General features: G+C 40.7%; 1 protein-coding gene across 1 annotated transcript in view; it reads right to left on the bottom strand.

The window, feature by feature from the left end:
• Window positions 1-16288, bottom strand: part of galnt14 (UDP-N-acetyl-alpha-D-galactosamine:polypeptide N-acetylgalactosaminyltransferase 14 (GalNAc-T14)) — a 220890-nt gene that overhangs the window by 27894 nt on the left and 176708 nt on the right. The window contains exons 9-10 of the mRNA XM_063495902.1: window positions 9808-9911; window positions 2276-2402 (exon numbers count right to left, since the gene is read on the bottom strand). Of these exons, the coding sequence (XP_063351972.1) occupies window positions 2276-2402; window positions 9808-9911 (231 nt within the window). The remainder of the gene's footprint in view (window positions 1-2275; window positions 2403-9807; window positions 9912-16288) is intronic.

Here is a 16288-nt window from a genome sequence, read left to right as displayed (position 1 = left end):
GATGAAGAGCAAAATACGGGACACGGGAGGCAAAGTAAAAGTCCAAAAGGGAATTTGAAGGCTCGGGTCATACACAAGGGGTCAATAAACGTGGCAAACAATCCAGAGGAGCATAAAAGCATAAAAGAAGCCAGTAGTCATACCCAAGGAAATCCTTTTATAAGCACAAGGAAAATGTTCAAAAAAAGAAAACAAGGAAACTAGCTTGACTACTCTGACTAATGAGAGGAAAACAAGAAACTTTTTATACTGTGAGTGTGTCTGCACGTGTGTGGTAGGAAATTGAAGGGAAGAACAAACGAAGGAAGTGAAACTAATGGGAGTACAAAATAACTGAGTAAATCACTTGACACAAACATGATCAAAATCCCAAACCATGCCATTATTAGGAACACACCTTGCAGTCATGTTTACTTTGTTCTTGACCCTGTAATCTAAATAGAGTTGTTATTGTAGCCATGATTGATCTATTTATACAAGACCAATTCGGAAGCATTCTGAGCACATTAGTCCTGTTAATGGATTATTGGGCTGCCTGAAAGCATCTTTCTGTTCAAACTCTTTGACAGGGGCAGAATAAGAATACAGCTTATGCTAATAGGATAATATTGTGCTCGCAGCTCAAAGGCTCCCAGGCAGCTGTAAATCCACTTTAACAATGATGGGAGCATCGTTCGGAGGCTGCAATACACACACAGCTCCGAATGGCAACGCTGCATGTCTGTTTCCCCTGCATGTCACAGCAATTCAGTCACACAAAAGTGATCTCGTATTATTAGTTAGGCAGGAAGGTTGGCACATGCTCGAGGATTATATAAATTTACAGAAAAGTCAGATATGTTATTAATTCAGTAGCAAAGTTCGTTAACAAACAGTATTTAGGCTAGAAGGTCAGCACCACGGAGATAGCAGAAACTAGACAGACACGATATTCCTCACATAATTAATTTACCTCCAGCATATTAAATTAAAGATGTTGAGTGACTGAGCAAACACAGAAGGTAGGACATGCATAATGTTAATAACAGCTGCAATGGTATAATATAAATCAAAGATTCTGTGGGAATATGAGTTTGCACATATCCTCAAAGGGGATCCGTTATTCTTGATATTTATGCAGCTGCATTTTAGAAAGTGAAGACAAAAAAAGTGAAGAAAAGAGCCAAATATGAGCCAAGTATGAATGAGACCACTGATGGAAGAAAGTAAACTTCTTAGCTGTGAGATTTAATAGCAAAGCTGAGGCTGAATTCTTGTCATTCCTGTCACCAGCTAGTCTTCAGACCCAGTATATGCGGGTCTGAAGACCACTTTTTCTGGACTTTGGGTTAGAGCTGATTCTATTTTTGTAAATGTTTTATTTTTGCGTTTGATGTTTTCCTTGGATGCAATCAAAGCCTGCTCAAATGTGATTGGTCCAGTTGAGTACAAGTAGAAACCTTCTGCTTCTTCTTGTCCCGAGCCTACAGATACATTTGGAAGGGTTTATTTATTGAAAATATATATTCACTGAATTTTTCCAGGACTTCAACATTTCAGATGTCGTTGGGAGAGAGTTCAAAAGCATTGGAGTGTGGACACAGACGGCTGCGTGTTAACACTGTGATCTTTTAAATGTCAGGAACAGACCAGATTCCTTCGGTCCAAATGGTCATTATAGTGATTCACTGTCGACTCATGACACTGAGTCAATAATGAGTGAGCAGACGGGAAAAAAAATACATTTGTTTGTTGCAAGAACTGTAGCACTTTAAAAAATTGTGGTACTTATAACTTTGTTCAATCTAACATTGAATTTCTCAAATATTTCTTATACATGGCAAAAAAAAGAAGAAGAAAAAAGAAACATAAGTCATTATAAATCAGTTTCATCTGCTTTAGTACAAATGAAAGTGACAAAGAAAGGCATCAACACAGCAGCAACAGGAGCCACCTCTTGGTATCTCCTCCATGCTCTTGAGTCTGTTCCCAGAGATTAAACAAACCTTACAATATTGTGGAGGAGCTGGGCTACATATGCAGCCTAAATTTGCTGCAGGTATCGTCTCATGCAATCAGCAGTGACAAGGAAACGAGCAAAAAGAAAAAGTAGAAAAAACTCAGTCAGCAGGAATAAGAAGAGAGTCTGTGGCCACCTCTCCAACACCTCTGTTGCCCCTCTGAATTGCACCGAAACAGGTGAAGTGAATTCACAAAGTTTCATGCTCGAGTATTACTGATTTTTTTGTTAAACCGTGATAAAAAGAGTTCTATAAATTATCCTTCAGACACTTACTTGATGTATGTGTTGGCGTTGCCTTCAGGAAACACATATGGGTGTTTCTTCCTGAAGACGTGACCCACTCTGCTGCAGGGCAGGATCTCCAGACTGCCGCCACACTGCCAAACCCGGAATGAGATCTCTGCACACAACACAAACAGACATAAGAAAGACTTTTAAATTCCCTGATATTGATATATGAAGTGATTATTAAAGTTTCACTGAGGCTGCATAAAATGTCAATCATATATATTTAATCTCTGTAATATTCTGGATATTTATAATTGAGTTATTTGTCATATTTTGTAACTTTGTAATATATTGTATTATTTACTTTAGTTCAGTCTGTTACTGTTCTTATTGTATTGAACAACTGTAACCACATAGTTATTAATTAAGGGATTCATAAAGTATTCTGATTCTGATTAGGCTCATCATCTTACAGTTCTCTCTTCCATTCTCCCTTTAGTCAGTTTTAGCCATTTTAATTACTGTTCTATGGAGGGCATATGTCAGAGAAAAGATTTAGGAAAATCAGTATAGGTACAATAAAAACAGCAAGGCCAGTCATCTTGTTATCTCAGCTGTTACTGCCCATGTAAATAAAATCACTGATAATTTTGGTTTGGTTTTCATGCAGCTGTGACAGACTGTAAACTTAAATAATCTGACCTGATCACTGGGAGCAGCTTTGATTATTTTGTATTAATGGCATAAAGTTGATGATGAGAGTTCTTATAGTCAAATACAGAAATGTCTCAAAATAAAAATAATGACAAAGAGTAAATCTGTCTGTAAGACTTTAATGAAACTGAAGGCTTAATATCTAATAAAAAGCCTTACAGCAAAATTTGATTGCAAAGTCAAAAATAATTAAATTCAGGTAGAGACATTATGTATATGAAGACGCGGGATGTTTTTGTTTAAAGATATTCAGGCATCCAACTCAATTAACTGCCATGAATGGTAAAATTATACTTATTCAAATATTTCTTTGTATTTTCACTAATGCTTAACTGTGATAATAGGGATCAGAAAAAAAGCATTTATGACTTGGCTGAAGTAGCTTTATTCAGTGATGTAAGTTTTATTTTTCTTGTTTTTTTTTAAAGCTAAAGTTGTGGGTTTTTTCTCTTTTATCCTAAACAAAATGACAATCGACCCAAGAATGCTCATCCCTTACACAAAGCCAAGAATAGAGTTATCTGTTCTGTGTATCTTTATCAGTGTCACTATGTAATTTTTCAAAAATGTTTTATTTCTTCTGTGAAGCACTTTGTGATGTTCTGCTGTTGAAAGGCACCCTAAATAAATGTCGCCTTTCATCCTAAGCTTTATTTTTCACAAAGCACCTGTCACACAGCCCAAAGTGCTTCCAATGGCATGGCTGAAACAGTAAATAATAAATGTTACACTTCAAAATCCCCTTTTCAGTCTATCCTTCACGTCCTCTATCGGAGGCCTGGGAGCTTGAGAGTCCAACACAGTATCATTGCTGTTCCTAGGACTGCGCTCTTCTGGACAGAGATCTCAAATGTTGTTCCTGGAATCTGCTGGAGCCACTCACCTATCTTGGGGGTCACTGTACTAAGCGCCCTGATTACCACTAGAACCACCTTCTCAAATTCTTCTCTCAACCCTTGGTACTTCTCCAGCTTCTCATGTTCCTTCTTCCTGATCTTGCTGTCATTCAGTATAGCTACATCTATCACTATGGCCATCTTCCTCTGTTTATCCACCACTACTATGTCTGGTTGGTTAGCCATCACGAGTTTGTCTGTCTGTATCTGGAAGTCCCACAGGAACTTAGATCCGTCATTCTCAACTACCCCAGGTATGTCCCATTTTGACCTCAGGACTTGTTCCTGTTGGTCACTTGGTTATGATGTTCCATATATGCCCTGCCTACTAGCATCTTGCACCCTACTGTTATGTGCTGGATTTTCTCAAGGGCAACTGTACACAGCCTGCACCTGGGGTCTTGTCTGGTGTGACAGACCCCAGCCTCTATGGATCTTGTACTTGGAGCTTGCTTCTGTGCTGCCATGATTAGTGCCTCTGTCTGGATTTCTGATTGTCAGCCAGTTCTTCTATCTGCTGGTGGTATATACCATGCAGGGGCCTGTCCTTACATGCCCTTATTGCGCCTCTTTTTTCTTGGGTTTCTGCTGCCTGAAGTATTAACTAAGCATGCTGTCAGTGAAGGCCATCTTCCTGATGTGCTCATGGGTGTGGATGTTCAAGCTAGTCCTCAGCCTCTTTCATTGCACTTAGTGTACAGTCTCAGGGTGCTGGGCTTGGGGTGAAACCCTCCATGCCTGGTCAGGAGCTTCCTTGTCTTGATGTCTGTGGCTTCTATCTCCTCCTTTGGGCAGCTTATTATCCCAGCAGGGTACCTGATCACCAGCAGGGAGTAGGTTTTGATAACCCAGATATTGTTCTTAACATTCAGCTGACTCTTCAGGACTTGCCTGACTCTCTGCAAGTACTTGGTGGTTCTAGCTTTCCTAGCAGCCTGTTAGTGGTTCCCATTTGCCTGTGGGATTCCAAGGTACTCGTAGCATGATCCCATCAGTTCTTTCTTCCTTCCCCCTCTTTGTTACCATCAGACTACACTTCTCCAGTCTGAATGACATTCTGATGTTGTTGCTGGTGGTGTGGATCAGTGAATTGATGTCTCATATACTCTTGGCATATAGTTTGATGTCATCCATGTAGAGGAGGTGGCTAACGAGGAGGTGGCTAACGAGGAGGTGGCTAACGAGGAGGTGGCTAACGATTGCTCCATTCTGTAGTCGGTATCCATAGCCAGTCTTGTCAGTGATCTCACTGAGGGGGTTCAGGCCTATACAGAACAGCAGTGGGGACAGACTACCTCCTTGGTAGATCCTGCACTTGATGGTGACTTGTGCTATGGGCTTGAAGTTGGCCTCTAGTGTTGTACGTCACATCCCAATGGAGTTCCTGATAAAGGTTCTTAGGGTCCTGTTGATCTTGTTTATTTCTAGGCATTCCAGGATCCAGGTGCAGGGCATTGGAGTCATAGGCCTTCTTGTAGTCAATCCAGGTAGGGCACAGGTTGGTCAGTCTGGTCTTGCAATCTCGGAGGTACTGTCCATAGTACTCCGTTCACATTATCTAGCAGATCCTCAGACGGTACTTCACTTAGTCTTGGTAACCAGCTACGGAGGATCCAGGTTTCAAGCTTTGCAATGATCCTCTTTCTCAGGACAGTTCCTTAAGCACTCAACAATCCTCCTTCCATTGCACTTGGGGCTTGGTATCCAATCTCGGGTGGAGGTGATGATATCGCCCCCATGAGCCGTCATCCTGGCTCCCCCTTGCCGTAGCATTAGTGTTATACCTTGTCAAACTCTAGCCATGAGAGCATTTCCTTCTACTGAATGTTGGAACACTGAGCTACTAGTTGTTTGACTGTCAATCTGGATGCTGGGTATCGAAGATTCCATAGGTCCCTCATCCTATTCATGTAACCCCTTCCACTGGGGTTCATTTTAAATGTCTAGAACAAGCTTCACTAAAATAAGAGGTGGTGTTAGGGATGAAACCAGTTTTAACATACTTTTGGGAGGCAAACATCAAGTGTGTCATGTTAACTGGTTAAATTTACCTCCATTCTGTCTCTCAGGCTTATTTATTTGAAGCTTTGTCCTTTTTTTCTATTTTGTATCTTTTCTATCCGGCACATCACAGCTAAGTGGGACAACCCTCCCTGAATATTTGATGACACACTGATGGACTCTGATTTGTTTGTTTGAGTTATGTGTGTTAGAATGTGTGTGCGTATGCATTCATATGACCTGCTTACACTGTGCTCATTCTCTGATGTGAGCACTGCAACACAGATGAAAGACAAAACTAACTTCACTTCATTTCACTTCATTCCACGTGTGTGTGTTAATTCTCAGAGTTTTTATCTGTCCACAGAGAAAAAAAGAAACAAGAGTTCCCCCAAAGAAAGAGAAGCTGAAAATTTCACAAAGTTTTTGCAGTAACCGGGGGGGAGGGAGGGGAGGGGGGAGAGGGAGAGCATGGAAGAGAGAGGAAGTGAAAATTAGAGCATGGACTGGTTTGATGAGGGAGAGGAGGGATGGAGGCAAAGATGAAACACGAGAGAGTACAAAGGAGAACAAGAGAAGTCAGCAAGATGCTGAGATACTGACACAGAGCCTGTGAGACTGACAGAAACATGACAGAGAGCAAATGAGTGTGTGTGTGTGTGTGTGTGTGTGTCTGTGTGTGCGTGTTTGTGTGCGCACGTTTCTCGAAGGGAGATGAAAAACAGGCTAACCGTCTTTCAGTGATCAGAGAAAAGGCAGCAGTATAACAATCACCAAACTGAATTCAACACCATAGACACCCACAGACAGAGACACACACACACACACACAGACACATACACACACACACACACACACACACACACACATACACACACACACACACACACATACACACACAAGCACATGCACACACGCACAGTTCAGATGACTGGAGGCAGGTAGCAGCAGGAGCGCCAGATGTTGCTGCTGGATGGATGTCAGAAGGTAAAGACTTTTTTTTGTTGAATGAAAACTTCACCTTTGTTTCTGACAGTTATCTCACTAATTTAATCATCCCTCTGTCTTTGCAATCGGCTCAGCTGTCTGTGATCACACAGTCAACACCAGGGAAACTGTTCAAGTCATGCATCTGATGCAGTGCTAGGTTTATGCTAAAACTACAAGCTCCTCACTTTCCCCCCTCTGTCACTCCACTATTAAAAATCTGAATTCAAATCTGAATTAAATTACTGAGCAGTCGCCTTTAAAGTTGTCTCCTTCGGGCACAGCTGTCCTCCTACTTTTAGATCACTATCTCAAATTCTGTATGCATCAATGATGCTCGCTGGATACCCTCTATTGTGTCGAAAGGCCAAACCTTCAACTTGAATTTAATTTTGTGGAAAAGGACAAGGTTACAGAGAGCATCTGGTCGAGCTCGTGGTAAGTGAAGGTTGTGCTGTGTGCTGGGGTACGGTGGCACATGCACAGTTCAGCTGGTTTGCAATAGATGTTATCTTTCAGACACCACTGGACATGATGGTATAATTCTGCCATGACAGTGTGACTCTGGGCAACAATGTCTTTGTGTGTTGTGAAAGTCAAAATAAAATGGCAAGTATGCTCCTGTTAACACCCCTGACCTGATGCTTAACCTTCAAACTTGCACACTGAGTCTCTGTTTTTGCTGAAAACTGCTGTTTTGTCTCAGAGCTGCAGACAGAGACCCAGTTCTCATCACAAGTGATGATACCTGACATGAAACTCAAGTCTTCTTGACACTGAAGTTGGTGCAATTTTGATTCATGTGGTGAAATCACAGACTGTAGGTGTAAGCCATCAAAATGGGACATCCATGATATGATAGCCATCTAAAAATTTCAGCAGCACTGGAAGCGGTCCAGAGGAGCACAATGAGGAATTAAATTTAGGCATGCTTATTAACTATGGCTGCACCTCACACTGTTATTTAAGATTGATTATGATTAGGAAATAATAGCAGCTTTTGGTATAAAATGAAAAAAGCAAACCAGCCCATTTCCTCCTTCAAGTGAAAGCTAACTTTTTAAATATTTAACTAAAACCATAAAAAACATGAATCTTGCATTAAAGCATCATCCTGCCAGTGAACATGACAACCACACAGATTTGCTCCGGGTAAATTAATCATTTCTGAATGTTGGTGGTGAGAAGACAGGGTTGCTAAAACTATAGTGAAGAAAATACAGTTTAGATGTGAAACAGTAGAACTGCAGGTGAAGAGGAGGTTTGGCTTTCTTGTAACCGAAGCACTGAGCTCATTAAAGCTGATCATGATATAGTGCCTTATCTCTGGGCAAATTAGACCTTTGTGTGCAATGGTACAAAGTTATACTGTAACTGCTTTATGGCAATTCTGGGTTTTTATAGGAATTGGCATTAATGTGATGAATACCTTTAATTTGTTAGGTACCAAATTTATTGAACATGAGAGAAACTCATACCCGCTATTATTTCATCCACTCACTGATTCTGAACTGATTTTTTCCCTTAAGGTAATAATCCTACAAATTTTGTGACGATGTTCAAGTTTGCAGACATCCAACAGGTTTCTCTGTGATGTTATGATGTTTTTAGATGGTCAGTTTGGCGACTTATTTTGTAGTTACACAGGAGAAGTCAGTTCATTTCAATAAACGTAAAAAAATCCTACATGCTTTTTTCCAGTGTTAAAAATCAGCACAATTGGCAGTAAGCTGCATGTTGCAAACATTAGCAAATAAGATTGAGCGCTTGACAAATATTTTCTCCTGCTTATATTTTGTACCTTAAGAAATAATAATGAATGCAGTCATCATTTAATTTAACACAGAATACCTTAATTTTGTAAGCGGCAACAGAAGAGACGAGACGATAAGGGAAGAGAGAAGAAGAATTTGTAGAATTTGTTAACTCCTTACATTTGGTAATAACGCTTCTGATAAAAGGACAAATCTGCATTACTTGATGTGTTTTTGCATAATGTGAAATCTGCAGGGAAGAACACCTTATATTTGGACTTTTAAATGTTAAAGGATCAATCACACAACCATAAAGCAAAATGCAATAAATAACGAATAATATAAAACATAGAAAACACTATTCAAAAGACCAGTGGCAGCTATGACAAATGCATTTTTGAGTCTGCACATTGGCATTCAGTAATGTAAACGTCTTTGGCTAACCTGGGTACGATCAGCCAGGTTAGAGTGGACCTGATCCCATACAAATGACTCAGGTTATTCAGGATCACACCTGCTGTTTTGATGCACATTGTAACTACGCCTTGCACTAAATCATTAAAAATGCATGACAATCATCAGTCATGGTTCAGTCATTGCACTTATGTCTGAATCAGTTTTATGGCCCTCGTACTGACAAAGACACCATCCACAGCCTGACAGAAGACACATTTGGACCTAATCTGATCTACTTTGGACTCTTATGCCCAGTCATGGCACGGGAAAATAGTCTGTGGGCTAATCTGAGCTGAGCTCCAGATGTGGAGCTGTGACTGTGTCACTGTGGCCAGACTCACCCCGAAGCAACACAGGCAGTTAAAGCCTAATGCAGGTCAAAGAAAACTGAAAATGTGGGCCTCCTTTGGTCCAAAGATACATTCCAGTTTCTTTGCAGTGAGAGTGGACTGACTGAATGTAAATAAACTGAAAGATACTGATGAAAATGCAGCTTGAGCTGTTTATTTTGTGTTTCATAAATGGATGGTTGACTTTTTTGCTAATGTTAGGATATAATGGTTTCACTGGTTTAGTCCATTTGAGATGGGTGGTCTGTAACAACAAAAGTAAAATAATTTTAAAAATGTAGAAATGTCAAAAATGTAATTACTCAACAGAAAACATCATGTTTTTAATATTACTGCGTAAACAATTAATATTAGTTTCCAATGTTTTATGAGTTCCCTCTAAACTTCACAGCACCTTTCTTCCAAGTACGATGACTCACCAAAGTTCTCACCACCCCAAATGTCCATGGCAGTGTCGTATTTTCCAAGGTGATTGAACCAGGACCTGTCAATCACAAAGAGTCCGCCTGCAATGATGGGGGTCCTGTCAGAGAAACAACAAAAAGGGGAAAATAAGGGAGTCACAAGATGAGAAAAACATTTCCTTGTAATTTGTAATTACGTCCTAAACATGTCTACTAGATTTATGTCTCCCTACTGACCAGAAAACATCCAGAGATGACAAAACAGAAAAAAAAAACATTTATGAAAAGGGAGTTTTGAAAGCATAAATCTTCACTACCCTAACTTTTTAGCTACACATAAACATGTGAAAGAAAAGCAAAAGCTTCTGCCCTCACACATGCTTGTGCTGCTTACGTTTGTCCTCACATTTCTCCAGAATCTCATCAGATCTAATCCAAACACGAGGAGCTCCTGTTTAGTTTCTCTTTGAGTTTTGCCGTTTTCTTTCTGTTTGCCATAACACAAACACACACACACACACACAATCACACAGACACATGCAGGACAATGAGACGAGTGAATAGCTGAAGGCCAGCACGCGCCATCAAATACCCTCTGTTTATCAACAATTATCCCGCTGTCATCGCCTGCAAATAGCACCCTGAGTGTGTGTGTCCGTATGTGGGTGGCAGAACATAAACTCTTTTCAAGCTCGATTTGTCCTTGTGTGTTTAAAGGAATGTAGCAATGTGTGTGTGTGTGTGCATAAGACTTTGACTGCAGAAAGCGAGGATGTTAAATGGCATAAAATAACTTGGCAAATGCAATGAATAGGATGAGACAAACAAGACTGCGTTTATTTGTGGACATTTATGTGTACGTGTCCCTATCTTTATGAGGACTGATGCTCGAGGGCTGTTTTTTCTCTAGAGTGTCGAGGCCAATCGGACAACACCACACAGTGTAGCAGCGATGATGTGACATAGGACTGGAACAGCAGAAATATCAGTAACGATAATTTAAGAAATTAAGCTCAAAAGTTACAGGACTGCAGACCTCATCACAATCGCCCACCGTGTTCCTTTTTCAGATGACGTTACCGCAGTTTCACTTAAATAAAGCTACTTTCAGCTTCTCCCTTATTCACAAAAGGTGACCACAGCAAGTAGGTCTGCACACCTCGAGCTTTCACAGGATCTTTTGCTTGTTAGACAAATGTTTAAATCACTGCATTATGGAGCAGTTTCACTGAAATAAGTAACAATAATAATAATTAGCATTATTATTTGTATTGCAGTTTCCGACACAGATACAAAGTGCTTTCCAGTTTGGAGAAAACACACATTAGAAAAGTGTGCATACATACAAAAATGTGTTTTCAGCAGTAAATTAACCAAAGCACAGATTGGCCTGACCGGAGGAGCTTAGGAAGGCTGTTCCAAAGGTTCCTACAGCCTTGTGTCTGAATTTAAAAGAAGACCACAGTACAGTGAAAAGACTCTGACCAGATGATTGGACAGGCCAACTAATGCAATAATAGGAGGAGCCTGCCATGAAATTACTACATTTTACCATGAATTCTGAATGTTGCCCAATGAAGGGAAGCTAGATTAGAAGTGATAAGCAGGCACTGGCATGTTTTTGTTAGCAGTTGTGGACTAAATGAAGACAAGCTACGAAGGACTGAGAAATACACATAAAAAGGGAATAACAGTATTAAAGACAGCAGAGAATGAAACTGAGCAATAAAAGTTTCAGACCCCTGGTTGATAGCAAAGGTTTGATTTTTTTTTTTATGTTGCAGTAAGTAAGTACCAAAATACATTTACAGTGTTTATCATCGATGCAGAGGAGAAAACAGGACATGCAGGATAAATATGGGAAAATGTGGTGCAGCAGAGGTTTTCAACTATACTGCAGCTGGCATATCCACAAAATATTGTAGTAAAGATGTTATATGGATGGATAGATGGTGATTTTATGCACGCAGTTTTTATGTTATTACTGAGACGGCTGCTAAGTGGTGAAACTTGTTTCTAGAAGTAATTTAATACTAGATGGAAATGTTTGCATGGTTGAAACACCATGATAAGAGTGAATGAAAGCACTTCTAAATGTTCAACTGCCCCTGTGTGTTTATTTGTTCCAAAAACTGATGCTGTTAAAAAAAAAAGTGGTGAAAAGCACCCCAACTCATCTCCTCGAGTATCTGTGTTACAGGTTACAGTGCATATATATGATGTATGTGGTTGTAAAGGTTAGGGTTGGAGGCTTTGAAGTACATAATGCCAATCATGGTCTTCATACGTACAGTTTATAAATACATAAATGGTAACTCTTGTTAACCAGGTTGACATGGCAGATAAAAGCATTGCATTGACTTCCAGGTAGAAACCATGACAGTGAACAAGCTACAACCTTTCCACAATCTTTCTACATCCATCTCCAAAACACAAACACAGGGACACACGCACCATATGTGATTGCCTGCCCCGCTGCCTCCACCAAAACATAAAAATAAAAACCATGCATGAAGTCAGGCAGTCATAAGTTGGCTCAGCAGCAAATCTGGGTTCCTGCCACCAATCTGACTTATGACGAAGGAGCAGTGCCAAAGTTTATTATTTATAACCGTGCGTGTGTGTTTGCTCTGTGGCTCTTGTGGCTTCCCTTTGTTTGTTTGTTCATCTCTCCACAGCAAATGATTTGTCAGGCATTGATGATTTGAGTTTGTGTAAACTTTTAGCGTATTAAGTTTTTCATCACAGCCAATGTGTCCTTATGTAACCTGCTTTCATTTCCAAGGCATCAAGCTCAACAGTGCAGGGTTGGTGTTGTGAAGGTGCGGATTTTAGCCCAAACCACAATGTTTCTCTAAATTTAAACTAAACTTGAGTAGGTTTAAGTGCCAGCGTCAAACCACCAAAGGAGCCAAAGATTTCTCATGATTCTGAGAGTTAGTGTGTCTCTTGCTTTTAGTTCAGCTTTAGATGACGTCAGGTTTGTTAGTTCCCCTTTGTGTTCCCATGATGTTCCTTCAGTCTTCTCGCTCTCTGTTTTTCCTTTTGTCTGTTTGTGTCAAGTTAGTGTTGTCTCCCCATTCTGCTGTGGCTCTCTTCCATATTTTATTTTGGCGACTGTTGTTCCGTGTGTTGGTTCCCCCGACTCATTAAGTTAATTATTCTCAGTTGTGTTCCCACCTGTTACCTCTGCCCTCGTTATCCTGTGTGTGTGTGTGTGTGTATTGTCTCAGTCTTGCTTTGTTGCATCGTCCTTCATGGTTGTTTTGTTTCTTGTAACTCTTGTGAGTTAACAGCATTAAAGCCGATTTTTGAGTTTATTCAGGACGATCACATATGGAGAAACTAAAACTATTGCAACAAAAACAAAAGAACACTAAATGTTAAAGCAATACAGGAAAGAAAGAGAAGACACTGAAAACATGGAGACTAACCTAAACATAGTAAGACAAAGTGGTGAACAGACAGGGAAACACAGGGAGGCTAGAATAACACATGGATTCAAATCAAAACTTAAGCATCATATCACAAAAAAACTCAGCATCACTCAAAACCACAGAAACTTAACTAAACGACCAAAAAGAAAAGAAAAGTTCGTTTTATATAAGTTTGTTTAGTAAGTACGCAATATTGTTTCAATTATTTGTATTTTTTTCCACACAGTTTTAGTTGTTAGGTTTAGAAAATAACAATTTTGACTAATTGTTCACTTGGGTTTGGCAACTAAACTACTTGGCAGTGTTTAGGAAAAAATAACAGTGTAATTAAAGGTTAGAAGTCAAACTTCTCTTTCATTATATATATATGGCCTCAGTCAACACCTGTCTGAGAAAGGTTGGAGGTTTTACTTACATGACCTTAGGAGGCTGCCTGTGTAAACAGCAGTTATTTTAACCCAATCAAAATTGACTCCTATTGTTATTTTTCTGATGAGGTCAGCCTGCCACAACCCTGCTGAGGTCACTGCAGTAATAAAAGGTCAGAGCAGGATGATTAATTTGTTACTGATTTCTGAACTGCATTTTTTTATTCTAGCAGTGGTGGGGCACATCAGCACTGCCATTAATCACATCACCCCACAGAAAATTACATTATGTAGACATAGAAGCTTTTTTGTAAGCACTACTCTGACAGTCTGTGATTGTGGGCCATTACTGCCATTTTAAATTAATTATGTATTGGGGCTTTTTATTAAAAAATTAGTCTACATGCAGTATAGCACATAAGGTAACCAACATTAGTTAGTCAGCTGCATTTACTGTGGTCTATTTGGAATTTTATGAATTCAGCAGTTTTTTTCTAGTACTGGTTCACAACAACACATCTCGATGCACTTTTTATACTAACGTAATGATCCTGCAATATTAAAGAAAGAAACCCAATGATCTGATGGGTGATACCGATTAACAAGCACTTGAAAATGGGGAGGAAGAACTCCCTTTTAACAGGAAGGCACGCCCAGAAGAACCAAGCCCAGAGAAAAGCAGCCACCTACTATGTGTGGTTGGAGGTTGACGGTAGATAATAGTTAATGGAATTCAGCGGTGGCATTTAAATGTATAGTGGCTTAAAAGAAGGCAGAGATTCAGAAGAAGTGCTCAGACCATCATGGCAGCTACCACGACAGACTGAGCCTATAGCATCATGATGAAGGATGGTTCAGGGTCACCTAATCCAACAGTAAGTTTAAGCTTTATGAAAAAGGAACCTTTTAAGAACCTCTTAACAATGTAGTGTATGCTGTACAGTGTAGCGAGGAATGCCCAGACCTCTACATTGGAGAGACCAAACAGCCACTTCATAAACGCATGGCACAACATAGAAGAGCCACCTCCACGGGACAAGACTCGGCGGTCCATCTGCATCTAAAGGACAAAGGTCACTCCTTCGAGGATGCCAACCAATGTTCCCTCTAAGCTGCGCACGTGCGCAATTGTGCACTGCTGGCACGGTCTCTGCGCACAGAAAATCAGTGTTGCGCACAAAAAAAATCTAACCTGAATTGAAATTAAAATTAATACTTTAACAATTCTGTTTTGCAGTGTTCGTCAGTAAGTGACTGGCTGTTCCCGCATGGGATTAGAACGATGCCACCTTATCCCACAGTCCAGCCAATAATGCGATTCACATTCGTATATACGCAGCTAATCAACGTGGTTGACAGGATATGACAGCGTCCTTATGTGCCGACACCGGTGTTTTAGCTAGCAAAGCGGCGTGGCTGATGTGGAGTGAAGCCACATTAATGACAACGTGTACAACCATTGGAGATGTGAGCAGGACAGACGGAACAATTGACGAAAAAAGTGGGGACTTTATAGCAGTTTTTAAATTGTGTTGATAGGCCACGTAAAATCAAAGTTGTGATAAAAAAAATATGCAATGTTTGGTTTTCTTCCTGAATACTGTCGTTGTTTATATTTACTGCAGGAATAAACGGTAAAAACGGCGTTTTATAAGGAAAACGCTCGAAAGCACTCTCCGCCTGTGAGCAAAAAGAAACTCCACCCCCCTCCCCTTTCCTATTCGTCCAAAAAAGTATCATGTCGACCAATCAAAAAATTATATGGCAACGTGGCATCTAGTTGTTAAAAAAAGGCGGGAAGTTTTAGGAGTGACGGCAGTGCTTTGAGATGTGAGAGATTTGAGACGTTTAGCGCAAATCTTGTGTAGTTAGTGTGTAGTGTAGTCAATAGTTTTGTTGGTGTGTCAGAACAATGAGACGACTGCTGAATGTTACAGGTGTTACAGGAGTGATTCATCTCCTGTTGTCAGGCCTGCAGGTATCAGGCTGTTGTTCTCCTTTATCTAATAGTGGACAGAAATTATTTTTTGGAGTGGCACAAATAATTTGTGTGGCATCAGATTTGATGCAGAACCCCTTTAGTGTGTTTGTTGGGCAGCTTAGATAATGTCACTTCAGAAAAGAATATAGCCCACATGGTTTTCACTGCCCTATGCATAGCCAAGAAAACAGTCCTCATGAACTGGAAAAATAAAAATAATCTTAATTCTAACCAGTATAGAAATTATCTATTAGATTACATTAGTCTTGATACAGCCTCTGCCACCACATCAGATCAATTGCTCTGGGCTCCTTTGATCAGCTCCATCACCTAGTGGGGGTGGGGGGTCATAGTTTGGTCCCACCTTCACTGTTGTGATTGGTGTGGGGGTAGGGACAGGCTTAGGGCGTCGGGGGGTTCCCCAGGAGCATCTTCCTTGGGGGGCTCAACCCGGGGTAGCGGTCATGGCCAATTAAGGGCTCTGTTGGCTCTTAGGTGATGGTTTCCTCGTGGCTGCGTGCAGCGGGGCTAGGGGAGGGTCTGTGCTGATGGACGTGGGTTACTGACCTGGTAGCCTGGCTGCCCCTGGGTGGGTCCGGGACAGCCGTGAGGTTCTGGGGGCGCTCCGTCTCTGGGCTGGGGCCCTGGCCGGGCCTCGGGGGCTCGGGTCCTGGTTGGTGTGTTGCTGGGGTTGTGGGCGGGTGGGTATA

Source organism: Pelmatolapia mariae, linkage group LG15 (genome assembly GCF_036321145.2).
Source record: "Pelmatolapia mariae isolate MD_Pm_ZW linkage group LG15, Pm_UMD_F_2, whole genome shotgun sequence".
Taxonomy (NCBI): Eukaryota; Metazoa; Chordata; class Actinopteri; order Cichliformes; family Cichlidae; genus Pelmatolapia; species Pelmatolapia mariae.
Note: the sequence above shows the minus strand (reverse complement) of the source record. Positions and strands in the feature narration are given on the sequence as shown.